General features: G+C 44.3%; 1 protein-coding gene across 4 annotated transcripts in view; it reads right to left on the reverse strand.

Moving 5' to 3' along the window:
- Positions 1 to 13521, reverse strand: part of SLC8A1 (solute carrier family 8 member A1) — a 382769-nt gene extending 369248 nt beyond the window's left edge. For 3 of the 4 annotated variants that reach the window (XM_018055162.1, XM_018055161.1, XM_018055160.1), the window contains exon 1: positions 11851 to 12070. Coding sequence is in view for 1 of the 4 variants with exons in the window: in XM_018055163.1 (XP_017910652.1) it covers positions 13144 to 13182 (39 nt within the window). In the remaining 3 variants the exon portion in view is untranslated. Of the gene's footprint in view, positions 1 to 11850; positions 12071 to 13143; positions 13298 to 13394 lie in introns of those variants that run through there. The other variant, XM_018055163.1, reaches the window with a different exon arrangement.

Below are 16120 nucleotides of genomic sequence, written 5' to 3' on the forward strand. Positions count from 1 at the left end.
CATCAAGAGGTTCTTTAGTTCTTCACTTTCTACCATAAGAGTTGTGCCATATGCATATGTGAGGTTATTGATATTTCTCCCAGCAATCTCAACTTCAGCTTGTGTTTCATCCAGCCCAGCATTTCTCATGATGTATTCTGCATAAGTTAAATAAACATGGTGACAATATGCAGCCTTGGCGTACTCCTCTTCCTATTTGGAACCAGTCTGTTGTTCCATGTCCAGTTCTAACTGTTGCTTCCTGACCTGCATACAGATTTCTCAAGAGGCAGGTCAGGTGGTCTGGTATTCCCATCTCTTTAAGAATTTTCCACAGTTGGTTGTGATCTACACAGTCAAAGGCTTTGGCATAGTCAAGAAAACAAAAGTAGATGTTTTTCTGGAACTCTCTTGCTTTGTCCATGATCCAGCAGATGTTGGCAATTTGATCTCTGGTTCTTCTGGTTTCTAAAACCAGCTTGAACATCTGGAAGTTCACGGCTCATGTACGGCTCATGTATTGTTGAAGCCTGGCTTGGAGAATTTTGAGCATTACTTTACTAGTGTATGAGATGAGTGCAATTGTGTGGTAGTTTGAGCATTCTTTGGCATTGCCTTTCTTTGGGATTGGGATGAAAACTGATCTTTTCCAGTCCTGCGGCCACTACCGAGTTTTCCAAATTTGCTGGCATATTGAGTGTATCACTTTCACAGCATCATCTTTCAGGATTTGAAATAGCTCAACTGGAATTCCATCACCTCCATTAGCTTTGTTCGTAGTGATGCTTCCTAAGGCCCACTTGACTTAACATTCCAGGATGTCTGGCTCTAGGTGAGTGATCACACCATCGTGATTATCTGGGTCGTGAAGATCTTTTTTGCACAGTTCTGCATATTCTTGCCACCTCTTCTTAGTATCTTCTGCTTCTGTGGGAGTCTTCAGAGACCTTTCAATCAGGTTCCATTCACAAGCTCTGAACAGACGTCAACAATACGCAGAAACAAAAAACCCAAACTAGACCTCCTAGGTGGTGAGGAAAGTTGTGCTCTTTAAATGAGAGGCTTGTATGGCGCCTCACCATGTTCCCCTGTTCCCTTCAACTCAAGAGTAAACCCCTGAAGTCACTCTTCTGGCTTTGTAGTCTGTCTCTTGGGATTGGAAATGTTTAATACAGAATTCAGTTTCAAGCCATGCTAAAAATCTTTTTTAACAAAAAAATTGCTGGTTATGTGAGCAAGCTGGTGAATTTCATCAGCTTTTTCTCCAGAGTCATTAAGCTTCATCTTCAAGTAGATTGTTTTTTGGAGATGGGAATTTATCAACTGAAAGTTTGTAGGTCTTTCAAATTTTCCTGCATAGTCACAAAGCACAATCCTTTAAAGAAGGAGATGCCCTTGAGGAGAACAGAAATAGAAAAGTAAAAAGAAACAGTTTTTTCAAACTGTTTTCAAACCTAGGTTGGGGGCTTTCCTGGTAGTTCAGTTGTAAAGAATCTGCCTGCCAATGCAGGAGACACGGGTTCAGTCTCTAGGCCAAGAGGATCCCACATGCCGCCGCGCAACGAAGCCACTGCACCACAACTAGTAAGCATGTGCTCTGGAGCCCGGGAGCCACGACTGCTGAGCCCACGTGCTGCAGCTACTGAAGCGGGCGTGCCTTGGAGCCATGATCGGCAACAAACGGAGCTACCGCAAGACCAGCCCATGCGCCACACGCAGAGTAGTTCCCTGCTCACCGTAACTACATAAAAGCCCCTGAAGCAACCAAGACTCAGCACAGCCAAAAGTAAGTAAACATTGTTTAAAAAATTCAAGCTGACTGATGCTCACACAAGGGTGACTCTTCATCAGCATTCTATGTTCTAATTTTCTAAAGTTCCTGACAATAGAGGCAGTGACACAGCTCAGTGTATATATAACCAATCCATTTTTTAAAATGGAAGCAGCTTAGAAAGGAACTAACCAAATTTTTATTTAGAGAAATAAATCAAGTAGCTTTTCAGGAACCTATGAACTCTTTATACAAATCCCTGAGCACAGTTTAGGAAACATACAGTTTACTAAGTAAGGCATCTAATGAACATGTCCTTTAAACCAGGAGTCTTCAGTCTCTGCGATCTAATGCCTGATGATCCGAGATGGAGCTGATGTAATAAATAATAGAAATAAAGTGCACAATAAATGCAGTGTGCTTTAATCATCTCAAAACCATTCCCCTCTGCCCCCCACCTTGGTCCATGGAAAAACTGTCTTCCATATAACCAGTCCCTGGTGCCAAAAAGGATGGGGATCACTGTTTTAAACCAATCCCATATACCTGTGTTTGAAAAACTGTTTATATATTGACTTATGGTTTTAATTTTAGTAACTATGCCATGACTATTATTGTCTTTTTGTGATAGGTTGAGGATTAGACAGGAGCTTTTGAAAAAGAGAAAAAATTCAGTGGAGAAGGAAAGACTCATGTAACCATTTTATTAGCAAGTGAAGATAGTAACTCCTGCCTATTAAGTCTCTGCATAAGGAAGGATTATTTTCACCAGTATCAATGATTAATGAGATAACATTCATTCAACAAACACTGAATGTCTATTATGTGTCTGGCAAAGTATCCGGGGCTAGAACCATGAACTAAACAATCTCTCTCCTCCTGGAATTTATTATCTAGCTAGGAAGACAGAGGATAGATGTTAATTTAAACTGTCACAAACAGAAACATTTAAATTGTTACAGAAAGAAGCCTTTATTAATTGATAAATTCTCTAAAGGAAAAACACAGTCCTAGGAGAGTAAGTAATGGAAGGCCTGACCTACTAGGATATTAGGGAAGGCTTTGCTGATGAAGTAACATCTGAGCCAAAATTTTTTGAAAGACACTCAGCAAGAAGCCAGGCTAAAGGTTGCTGGAGTGCAAGGCCTTAGGCTGACACTTCTGTAATTACCCTTCTCAGTAATGGGATTACTCACAGACCTACCTTCTTAGATACGCTGGGGTATGAGATCATGTTAAGAAAATGCTAAAAACAGCTTCTGAAATTCATATGAGAATCTCCCCCTCTGAGGTCACAGTCACACCCTGGAAATTAACTGCATTCTACCACACTGCTGGGGGCAGTACTGTAGACAGAAAGGTCATTGGTCTTGGGGCCAAAAGAAATGAGTGCTGGTCTTGGCTCTCACTGACCAGTCACGTGGCCTTGGACAAGTCGTTTTCCCTTTCTCAGCTTGATCTGTAAAATCGAGGAATTTTGCTGGTGGCCCAAAGCTACGATATCCTAATTCCTCACTTTGGCATTTAAGGTCATCATCCATTATACATCACCTGTCTAACTTGCCAGATTTACTGTTCCTGGTAGACAGCTGAGCTACAAACTGAAAATTACCCAAATTCACACCCTGTTTTCCTTTCTCATGCTTTATCTACCTGTCCTCCATGACCCATTCTGAATATCCAGTTCCCCTTCAGAAAACCGCTTTTATTGCTAGGAAGGCCCCTAAAAGTCTTCTAATGTTGCCCCTTCCTCCCTTTTCCCTGCAAGAAAACTGAGGCTATGAGGACTTAAAAGACTTTTTCCCCAAAGCCACGCATCTCAGAAGTGACAAAGCTAAGCTCTAAAACAAGGTCTCTGAGTTTCTAGGCCAGCTCTCTTCCCATGATACCAACCCCGATTGCTTGGATTCCTGCAGCCCCTAAGGTGACTGGTGTGTTTCTCTTAAGATCTGTGCCTCGAGGGTTAGGAAACTATGGGCAAGAGGTCAAATTTAGCCTACCATCTGTCTTGACAATGCCTATTTTTAAAAATATATTTTGAAACGATTGAAACGTTTTTAAAAAGCACTGTTTCATATGTGAAAATTACACAATGCTCGAATTTCAGTGTAAGTAAAAACTGTTCTATGGAAAACAACACGTTCATGCATTTAAGTACTGTCAATGCCTGCTGTCACGTTTTTACAGCAGCGTTGAGTAGCTCTGACAGGCCCTGTGGTCCACAAAGCCAAAACTATTTATTCTGTGGCCCTTCAAAAAACAGTTCTGTGGGGGTTCAGGATGGGGGTACACATGTACACCCATGGCTAATTCATGTCGATGTATGGCAAAAGCCACCACAATACTGTAAAGTAATCAGCCTCCAGTTAAAATAAATAAATTAATTAAAAAAACAAAACAAAACAGTTCTGTGACCTTTGGCACAGCCATTGTGTGTGTCCTTATCTTCCGGCTCTCCAAGACAACCTTCCACAATCAGAATGTCTGTGTAAAGGCACACAGGTAGGGACAGTCGTCCCTCAAGCAGTAAGGACCAATCCTCATTGAGCACTCATGTGCTATAGGCAGTTCCAGATGCTTTATAAGTATGAATGCATCATTCCTCACAAAAACCCCATAAGGCTCTCTACTATTATTATTCCCATTTAACAGATGAAGATCCCTGGGGTCAGGAAGACCCCTGGAGAAGGAAATGGTAACCCACTCCAGTACTCTTGCCTGGAAAATCCCATGGATGGAGGAGCCTACAGTCCATGGGATTGCAAATAGTTGGACACGATTAAGCAACTTCACTTTCACTTTCACCAGACGAATAAAATGAGGCACAGAGAAGTTAAGGACCTTGCACAATGTTAAATATGCCACTTGTTGAATTCAAACAAACATTAAAACTAATATGACATGTCTGTTGCCTGGAGGATGACATGGCAACCCACTCCTGGACTCTTGCCTAGAGAAGCCCACGCACAGAGGAGCCTAGAGGGTTTCAGTCCATAGTGGGTTGCAAAGAGTCAGACGTAACTGAGCATGCATGCTCAGATACTGAGATATGCCTGCTGACCTCAGAGAACTTTGGTCTGAGTGCCCTAGCATTCTTCACTGCATTCATCAATATCTTTGATCTAGAACCAAAGTCATCATTCTCTTTCCAACTGAGGAAATCACTGCTAGACATCTAGGTACTCCTGAGCTCAGAAAACACAGGCACATATCTAGGGCTTTCTATTAACATTATCAAAGAAAAAGAGAGATGTAACTTTAGTAAAGTAATTTCAGAGTCACACATCTGGATCCAACTATATCCCATTTCATTCTATGAATTCATTTAATTTCATATGGCCTCCATTTGCTTATTTCTCTCTCTCTCTCTCTTTATATATATATATATATACATATATATATATATATATATATATATATAAAATAGGTGACCTCTGATGTGGTCTTCCAGAGCTACCTAGGGTTCTAAGCAGCATGAGAAATGATGACAAGAAGTTCTAGAAAAGGGGGCAGGGGCAGCTGCACAGCCAGGAGAAGACAGACAGTAGAGAAGAGTTACCAGCTGAATCCAATATCAACTCTCAGATTTCAGCTCCAGGTGGCTCACATCAACTAACATTTGAAAGGTAGAATTTGGAAGAGTTCAGTTCAGTCGCTCCGTCGTGTCCAACTCTTTGCGACCCCATTAAGCTCAGCACACCAGGCCTCCTTGTCCATTACCAACTCCCGGAGTTCACCCAAACCCATGTCCATTGAGTCGGTGATGCCATCCAACCATCTTATCCTCTGTCGTCCCCTCCTCCTCCTGCTTTCAGTCTTTCCCAGCATCAGGGTCTTTTCCAATGAGTCAGCTCTTCGCATCAGGTGGCCAAAGCATTGGAGTTTCAGCTTTAGCATCAGTCCTTCCAATGAACACCCAGGATTGATCTCCTTTAGGATGGACTGGTTGGATCTCCTTGCAGATTTGGAAGAATGGCGACCTGCAATTTCTAAGGAACACAGATGACTGAGCGCCTGAGCTCCTCCCCAAGCTTTACCCTTTCACCCTGTCTGATGCCACTCACTCTGGGGGCTCTACCATGAAGCACAGAGGAAGTGGTGGCTGGTGTGTAAAGTAAGCAGCCTGATTTTCAAAACCTGCCCCAAACTGGATGCTGTACATTGAACAGAGCAGAGCCAAAGGGGGCCCTGGTTCCTGTACCTTAAGGGGAAGCAGAAGTGAGGAGCTGAAAAAGCTTCAGGGAGAAAGCACCAGAGCCACTTGGTGCTCAGCAAGGAAAGAAAAACCACCTGTGATGGCACAGAAACCATAACCATCAAATATAAGGAAGCAACAGGTGGCCAGGGGCTATGTTCCTTGCCTCACCTCTCAGACTGATACAGCCTCTCTCCTTCAAGGCGTGCTGGAAATTCATCATCCATTCCGGTTCCCCATGCAAAAGACATGTGCAACGGCTTCTGCTATCTCTGGTTCCAGATCCACGGTCCTGACTGGGACATGCAGCTGGACTGGAGTTTGGAAATGGCCCTAACCTTGCTCTGCGGTGGTCCTTGTCATAAATTAGATGGGGCTGGTTTACATGTTTTAAAAATAGCCAGACTGCTTATTTCAAAGGCCTTTTCATTCTTTGAGAATGAACTAAAATGCCTCCTCCTCCAAGAAACCTTTTCCAGTGTTCTCTTCTTCCTCTCAACTCCTAGAGCACTGGGTTTATTAGACAGCCATAGCCACCTGTCTCATTCAGCACAGTATTTTGGTGTTCCAGACTGTACATCAACAAGAACAAAGACCAAGGCTTTGGAAAAGCCTCAAAAACTGGTATCATCACCTACTCACTCTTGGACAAGTTTTTTAACTGAGCCATAGTCTTCATCTTTAAGTCAGGATCAGGATGTTTCCTTGTAAGGGTATTACATGAGAAAATAGGTAAAGTGCCTAGACTGATGTCTGGAACATCCTGGGTGTTCAACAAATGTCAAATAACTTCTCTTCAGCATCTGCATCCTCTGAAAAGCCCAGTGCAGTGCATACACTGAGTGCTCAATAAATGTCATAGTTGGGTTAAAGTAAATTGCTGAATCACTCTCATGTCTGTGAGACTTCATTTCACATTAGGTTCAACCATGAAATTATTTTTCTGACTTCACACACAATGACATCTATAAAGCGATGAATTTTTCTTTCCTAAAAAACTTAAGATGGATTCTAATATTTACATTTCATGTTTATATGTCTATTGCATATGCAAAAATAAATGTTTGTCTGAATGAGTATCACACTAGTTTTCTAGGTGAATGGTATGAATACTCCAAAATGACACCGCAGAAGCCATTCAAGATTTTAAGGATTGGGGACACATCTCATCCATTTCTCAGAAGACTTAAGCTAAATTTTCAAGAAACTCTTGTTACCTTTGCTGGCCTGGAAGTAAAATTTCAGGGTGCCAGTTTATCTTTGCCTCTGTATGGCTACTTTCTAGCCCCCAAATTGAGTAGCCTGGTTCCAATTCCCTGGCACTTCCCCACAAGAAGGGCCCTCTAGGGGCACTGCTGCTGCTGCTGCTAAGTTGCTTTAGTCCGTGTCCGACTCTTCGCAGCGACCCCATGGCCTGCAGCCTACCAGGCTCCTCCGTCCATGGGATTTTCCAGGCAAGAGTACTGGAGGGGGGTGCCATTGCCTTCTCCATCTAGGGGCACTAGCGGACAGCAATCCAGTTTCAAATTTCTTTCACTTCTTCTGTACCTTGCTGTGTTCCAGATCCTCGGGACTTCTCTATCTGCCAGATGATCAGACAAACCAACTCAAGTTAATAAATGAACAGATGTGAATGGTTTGTGAGAATGAATGGGAACTCTTTTCTAAGTAATCCCGTTGCATTCTATTAGGGATTTATTAGATAGAATTACTTTATTTAAATGAATGCCCGGAATAGTAAGAATTTCTGATCCTACACTGGTCGATAGATAAATGCTTTGAATCCAGGCATGTTCTGTGCTTCTCAAATCACTTTCTAGGCAGCTGCCTACAATGTACTTGCCCCTGCTCACAAACACACTTTCATCACTTTAGCTGCTTTTCATCACTTCGGTGCTTTCCCCCTCCCCCCATGGTCTCCTCTTCCTCCTGAAAACTGGCTACAAAGTTTCAGATGCAAGGAAAATAGGATTCTAGTGAAACTTTGTACTTACTATAGTCTCCTGACTGCACCCATCAAAGGAGAAATCACAAAGGTAAACATAAAACACTTAAGGGTTCAATACAGAGTTGTCAGCAAAGAGAGCCTACAGAAAACACTTGAAACCCAAGAGCTGGGAGCAACTGTCTTCCAAATTGAATCAACACACTAGTAAAAGACGCCTGATCTCATTTGTATTCTCAACTGCTGGTGATGAAAACATATCAGTAAGAGTAGTTTACCCTAGGAGTCTCCAGTTCGGAAAAAGAGCAGCTTGATATTCAAACCCTGCTGAGAATCTAAGTCATTTATTAGTTGGAAGTTTTCAAAATATGTGTTGTATAAAATATCTTTCATGAAGAGTATGTGTTTGTATGCCCACACGCACGGGAGGCTGAGGACAGAGGGAGGCAGGAAAAGAGAGAGAGAGATGCAGACACTTTCACACAGGGAGAGCTATCTTTCAGAAGAGAAAAAAAAAAACAAAACTGAAAATAATCCCACTGCACTTGATGAGGCCTCACCGAACTAGCCCTGAGTCCAGGTCAAAATCTCAGAGCAAGACTCTGCAAGCTCACTTTCCCAGAACCTAGTCCATCTTAAAGAGTCACAGAACAAGTGACATTTGCGTCCACTAAATCTCAAGGACATCTCAGCATCTCTAGGGGGTAGATCCCCCTTTGTTCAGAGAGAAAATTGGACACAGCTAGTTCAGCAATCTACCAGCTTTCTTAGCCCCAGTTACCACTGAAAATTAGAACCAAATTGATAGGCAGCTGAAGGAATGGATTCTGAAATCCAGAGAAAGTCAGAACATTAGCCACAAGAGGGAGCAGGAGAATCTGATCAGATGGGAGACTACTTGGTACAGGTTATGAGGAGGGGTCTGACCATGAGGATGTACAATATTGACAGACATTTTGACAAGAGACATTTATCCCTTAATAAAGGGATAAAAAAAAAAAAAGGAAAAAAAAAAAGAGGGTGGAAGGCTCAAGAAGAAGTGAGATCTCGGCATGTTGATTCCTAAGTTTTGTCAGCCCAATGTCAAGCAACAATTTTTAGATACAAGCAACATAGATACACACTGCAAAAATATCAAACGTGCAAGCTATGTGCTCTACCATCCTCTTTGTTGTGCTTCTTTTTCCACATTTAATTTCTATTTCAATTTAGATATTGTGTATTTCCATGATGATGGGACAGATTGCTTGCTTCTCACCTACTTGCTTTTCTCCCTCTACCTGAAGGCATCACAGAGAAAGGGCCTCTGTTACTGAACTACAACATGAAAACCAGATGGTACAGTCCCCAAATGCACTTACTTTGAGAATAACCCATCCATAAGCTAAACGCATGCTTTATACTTTCTTTAAAGGGGAAATGCAACTTGGTAGGATCTTCAGAGCTTTTTTCACCATTTATTTTGTCAAAGAAACAGATTAAGTACTTACAGGGAAGGAGATATGCATTTACATTGCAAGATAAAACTATTTTTGTCTAGTAAAAAAAATGTTAAATATAGCTTGCTAACAAAATGCTGAAGCTCTCTTGAAATATTTAATTTTCAAAACAGTGAGTTATTAGAGAGGGCAATTAATACAATTTCTACAAATGGTCCTGTCGGTGTTACTGACTATACCTCACCTTCCTTTTGAAATTTCACTTTCTTTTTGTCATTTTATTTGGAGTTAAAACACTGCTGGGCCATGCATTTTTCTTCCCTTTCATGATCAACATAAGGGTTATCCAGTACTTAATCTGAAAAGATACAGTAGAAACCATTAAATAGTAAGATAAAGTAAACTGACAGTAGGTAGATACACAGAGGTAAAGCACAGCCTTCATATTCTAATTCATTACACTCCTCTTACAGCCCTGCTAAGGTTTCAAGGCAGAGTAAAGGAAGTCTGATTGTCACAGACACTCACATCCTTTGCTGTCCCTGCACAGCTCAATAGTAAATAACAGTTTACCTTTGTGCAGGTTTTTGTTGTTTGTTTGTTTTACTTTTCCCCTAGGAATTAGTCATGCCATATTTAATCAAAGAGCCAGTTTAGGGGAGAAAAATCACGGCTCCTTCTTTAGTAGGTGGGAGAAATAACGAACTAGCCCTCAGATCCCAATGGAATCCTTCAAGCAGGCAGAGTCCCTAAAATGAAAACCATTTAAGAAAATACATTATGCTTCTGATGAAGTAAGTGGATCTGTCCCCGCCTTCTCATTCAGGAGGCCCCAAAGATGGAGCGAGCTAGTTCTCTTCCTTCCTCCTTTTTTTTTCATGCTAACCTCAAAATTAAGCAAGTTTAGCAAACCCATAGAGGTAAATCCAAGTAACAGAGAGCAACCTAAAAGCAATCATTCCTATTACAGCTTTGTTTTCTTTTCTGAAATGAATGAAATATCTAAATATATTCTCCTCCCTTTGCCTGACTTGCTGCGGGAGCAGCTCTGAGAAAGAGAAACCTGCGAGTGAGGAGTGAGTGTGTATGTTATGGGGATTGTGGAGGCGAGGTATGCTTTCAGAATCCCCTCCTGATTGCTCCACATTTCCATCAGGATATCTTCACACAGATACTACATTGTGGCTGTTCAATTGCTCTAACTGGAGAAACTCAAAAGCCATGCCTTTAACCAGATATGATCAGACTCTCCACCTACTCCACCAGCTCCTCCATGACACGGATGTCTGTACTGTCTTTACGACCGTCATATTTTAAAAAGCTCCTTCCACTACACCTATGATATCCTTTCTCTCTCTCTCTCTCTCTGTTTTTAGTCTTCACACCTCCAGCAGGACAAAGTTTGTATTGTTATATTCACAACCACTAGTGGCTGACTAGCAGTAGAGAGATAGCGCCTGCAAGGGAGCCAGGCAAGAGGGGGGTTAAATAAATACCTAGTGCAAAGCCGGACTTTGTTTCCACCGACTGCGGACACCAGGCACAACGCTTTCTTCACAAAATTCTTTGTTACATTCGATCACTCTGCTCAGAACCCAACCATTGCCACTTTGTCTGGAGAGGGAAATACGAATTGCCAGCCCAAGCCATTCATCCAGAAGCCACGAGGGAAAGGGGATTTTATACGCCAAGGATGCACACATACTGTATTTTTAAAAGCATCGCCTGTGCAGATTTGGTTTCCGTAGCCGATCCACCCATAAGACCTCCCTCTTTTTCATTAAGGAGGAGCCAAGAAGGATATCCTCACATCTCAGAACACAGACCATTTCCCCAAAAGCCAGCAAAGCTCCAGAGGCAGAGGCGGATAATGCAGCGGCAAAGTTCCCCTCGAATCTCGGGGGCAAGATGCCTGTGCGCGCAGCATCCCCAAGGCACCCTCTAGCAGAGTGCCCGAAGGCTGGGACCCTGCAGCCCACTCCCCCCCTCCCCCCGCCGCTGCATCCCTCCCTCGCCTGTCCCCCCCGCCCCGGCCACACCTCCCTCCTTTCCGCAGTCCTTACAGAAGGAGCACCCAGGGCTGGCCGGAAAAGAGGAAACTCGCGAGTGTGGGCTTGGGGAAGACCCCAGGGATTACCGGGGGGACGGATGACCATGGAACTGAGCCCAGTGGGTGGGGACGCCTGGATCCCCAGCAGCGCTGCATTCCGGGTGGACTTCGCTCTCAGCGCCCTGAATCCTCAAGCCCAAGGCGGTGCAGGGTGCAGCACCCCTCCTTAGCAGCCCTTTCTTCCTCCGGCAGGCGGGTACACTCAACGACCAGGCGCACCAGCCCGAGCAATTTCACTCTCCGAGCAGCGCGCACACCCCAGATATGGGTAGAGATAATACACACACAGACACACACAATTTAGGAGCCGGTCCTTTGCCAAAGCGGAGGGAACTGGAGCCTTCTGAACAAATGGAAAATAGTTGGCGGTATCTGACCAAATCCCTTCAGCTGCCCATCAGAAGATCCTACCTGGTTTGGGGGAGTGTGACTGGATGCTTCTCCGGTTCCTCCACGCTAGTAGGAAAAACGGCGCACTCTCTCCTTTTTAAATAGCTCCCGAGCTGGGAGAGGTCGCTCCCATCTTCGGGGGGAAGCACAAAGCGGGCGGCGGGTAGGCTCCGGTGCAGCGCCGGCGCGAGCAGGAGCGGCGGCGGCGGCGGGCAGCCGGTGCGCGCGGGCGGGAGGCAGCGCGGAGGCCGGGAGGCTGGGAGGGCCGGGGCCCGGGCGGCGCGCGCGCTCTCCTCCCTCTCTCCCTCCCTCCCTCCCGCGCACACTCGCCCGCCCGCCGCCCGCAGCCTCGCACTCGCTCTCACGCGCGCTCCCCCCAGCCGCCGCCGGCGCCCGGGCCCCCCGCGCGCCCCACGCCGGCGCCCTCGGCCACCGCGGACGAGCGGAGCTGGCCGGTTTCTGGAGCTCCGAGCCAGAGGGGAACAATTCCAGCTTCCCAGCCTCTGCCGCGGAGGTCTGTCGACGTCCTCCCAGCTCTTAGCTCTCGGCCCTGCAGTGCGTTCGGGCCGCGCGTGCTAGCGCTTTCCCCGGCGCCCAACCCGTGGGTTACACGCGCAGACCATCGCTGCAACTTTTCTTTGCCGCCTTCCTCGCCTCACCCACAGACAGAACCCCAACCCCGGCTTGCCTACCCGTTTCTCACCTCTGAAATTGTTCATCCAGATATATCTTTCTTCCTCCACTTTCTATCCCTCTGCTAAAGAAAGCTTTCTTTTAGCAAAGGGATCCGGGGATATATCAATGATTTTTCTCTGAAATCCTCACTCCGTGTTTTTCCTACTTATCGGAACTGTCCAGAAATACGCTAGCTAGGAGCTGCTGACACAAGCAGATAAGGAAGGAGGATTGGGGAGGGGGGGTGGTGGTAATTTCCCAGCCAAGAACTCCGAAAGATTCTCTTCTCCTTTGTTGGTGTTTCCCTCTAAGATTGCAGCTCACCTGAGAATAAAGACCAAGAGGCTGTTTAATGAGAAAGCCCTGAAGCTTTTAAAACTACAGAGAGGAGTAAAAGCTGAGCAATAAGGTTAAGCTGGGAAACATCTAATGCAGCAATCGACGAACCATTCATTGCCCTTTCCAAGAGAAGCATTATCATTGCCAATACATCACTTCGCCATAATTAATAAAGAAGTACTGCGCCAGGCCCTCGCCCCTTTGACAGCTCATTCATCCTTAAGAACCCTTAATGATTTGGCAGGATGAAAGGCTAGACCCGCGGTGGAGTTCACAAACCTGGCTGCATATCAGACACACCTGGGAAGCTAGTGAAAAATGCAGATTGTAGCGTCGCATCTCGAGACTCTGATGTAGCTTCTCAAATCGGGCTCCAAGTTGGTATTTTTCAAGCACGAGTTGATATTCGCCACTCACTGGTGTGGTTTGCTTAAGTGTGGAAGATCAGTGGCAGCTGTGTCGGGGGGTGAGGGTGGGAAGGAGACGGGAGGATCAGACTCAGAGTTACGTTCCTTAGTAGACTCCCCCCACCCACCCAGCCCTGTACTTACAGCCCGGCTCTGGGCTGCCAGGTCACAGGAAAAGAGAAACTCTCACTCCAGGAAACCCGCTCGCTGTTTGACTGTGAGGCAAAGGGTGTGAGGGGTAGGAAAAGTAGCCCTCCTTTGCCTTTTTGCCAGTGGTTCACAATTCTGACAGCCCCTCAGAATCTCCTGGGGAGCTTTTTAAAATCCCAATGCTTAGGCCACACCCCAGAGAGGATATCTTGGAATCTCTTGCACGGGGGGTGGGGGGTGGGTGGGTGAGGGGTTGCTCAGGCATCAATAATTATTTTTAAGTTTTAAGCTTCCCTGGTTGGTGCCTCATGTGTAACCAAGGTTGAGAATCATGTTCTAGGCCAATGCTCCTCAAGCGTGAACCTGCATATGAATCAGCTGGAGACTGCAGTTTCTTATGCTGTAAATCTGAAACAGGCCTGGTATCTGCACTTCTAACAAACTCAGAAGTGATGGTGATGCTGCCTGAATGAGGACCACTCTTATTAACAGAGGCAGGCAGCCTCCTCCTGTTGGCTGTGGACACTCAGCTTGTTAGAGGCAACTCCGAGCTTCTTGACGTGTATATTCCCAGGAATCATTCTTCCTCAAGAACATGTTCCTCTCCTCTGCGATGAGTTAAACTTTCTCGGAAGCCACTCTTCACACAAACGTTTTATTAGACTGTACTGACTAATGGATATGAATAGAATGACATGTGGGGAGACACAGAAGGTTGCCACCTCCCTGTTAGCATATGTCCTCAGACAAAAATTACTTAGGGTCCTGCCGTCAAGAGTGTGAGAGGCAGGCATTTGGCTCACACTCAAGAAAAGGGGCTTGAAGAGAAAAGTTGCTGCTCTGCAAATGACATTGGGAAAGGCATATAACTAGACTCCACCCATAGGAAATAGGACAAAGCTGACAATGCAAGAGCTAAATGAAAATGTGAGTGGAGTACGTCTCATTGGAATGGATTTTGTAGAAAGGGTGCGGCCTGTTATTGCTATTATGGACCACTTAGTGAAAATTCAGATTTTCTTCACAGTGTAAGCATGCTTGTGACACATGGGGTGATAAAAGCCCTGCTCTTAAATGTCTGTATTCCAGTAGTGCCCCAAATCTATCTTGTCAGCAGTTGAGAAGGCATTAAGACAACATCATGTGCTCTTTATTCCTGTTTTTCCCCCCAGTTTAGACTATTTCGGTTAATTTTAATATTTGAGGGGGGAACTACATTCATTGGTCTTCTCTATTTCCTAGAACCATTAAAAGGTAGCCTAGTGACTTGGCACCATTTTTGATTTAGTTCAATTTATGACCCCTTAATTTTTTTTTCCTTTCATTTCTCACTAAAGGCATTTTTATAAGGGTTCCTGGGGCTCAAGGCAAATCAAACCTTTCATTCCCTCCTAAATGTCATACATGACTGGATTTTTATTACAAGAATTATCAAAGGCTACATCACTGGCACAAAGCTCTAGGTAAGAAAATTAGCTGCTCAGGCTGTGACTTTGGAAAGAAAAAATGTTGTATGTAGGAAGACAGTGATTTACATTCCGATGGCAATGCTATTTCCTAATTGTATTCTTTTGTATTGATTGCCATTCTTTCATTTGGACTTAAGAAACAGTTGTGGGCCTCCACTGTTACCTATCCCAGTTAGCATAACCATCTTGCAGACTCCATGGGGATATTATTAAGATTTGGTATATTGTAAAGATGGTTCAGATTTTCAAGAACTATTTGCCTACAAACCTTCAGGGGAACTTTTTGCAAGCTCATTTGAAACCAAATGAAAATGTTATGAATTAGGCACTACTCTACTCTTTTGTCCAGCCTATAGGAAAATTAGACATGTGATCAGGGGTATCCCAAATTTTAATATTGTAGTAAAGCAGTCGACAATTTTTCAGCATGAGGAAAACAAATACTTCATTGTAATTCATTTCACTTTGAATGACTTAGGTCAAGTTACCATCCTTGTTTTTGGTTTTTTTTTTTCAGCACTTGGAGCTTTTTCAGTGTATTAATATAGCACAGGACAGGAAAAGGTCAGTTTTCATTTCAATCCCAAAGAAAGGCAATGCCAAAGAATGCTCAAACTACCGCACAATTGCACTTATCTCACACACTAGTAAAGTAATGCTCAAAATTCTCCAAGCCAGGCTTCAGCAATACATAAACCGTTCCAGATGTTCAAGCTGGTTTTAGAAAAGGCAGAGGAACCAGAGATCAAATGGCCAACATCCACTGGATTATTGAAAAAGCAAGAGAGTTCCCGAAAAACATCCATTTCTGCTTTATTGACTATGCCAAAGCCTTTGACTGTGTGGATCACAATAAACTGTGGAAAATTCTTCAAGAGATGAGAATACCAGACCATCTGACCTGCCTCTTGAGAAACCTGTACGCAGGTCAGGAAGCAACAGTTAGAACTGGACATGGAACAACAGACTGGTTCCAAATAGGAAAAGGAGTACGTCAAGGCTATATGTTGTCACCCTGCTTATTTAACTTATATGCAGAGTACATCATGAGAAACGCTGGGCTGGAAGAAACACAAGTTGGAATCAAGATTACCGGGAGAAATATCAATCACCTCAGATATGCAGATGACACCACCCTTATGGCAGAAAGTGAAGAGGAACTAAAAAGCCTCTTGATGAAAGTGAAAGAGGAGAGTGAAAAAGTTGGCTTCAAGCTCAACATTCAGAAAACGAAGATCATGGCATCTGATC

Source organism: Capra hircus, chromosome 11 (genome assembly GCF_001704415.2).
Source record: "Capra hircus breed San Clemente chromosome 11, ASM170441v1, whole genome shotgun sequence".
Classification (NCBI taxonomy): Eukaryota; Metazoa; Chordata; class Mammalia; order Artiodactyla; family Bovidae; genus Capra; species Capra hircus.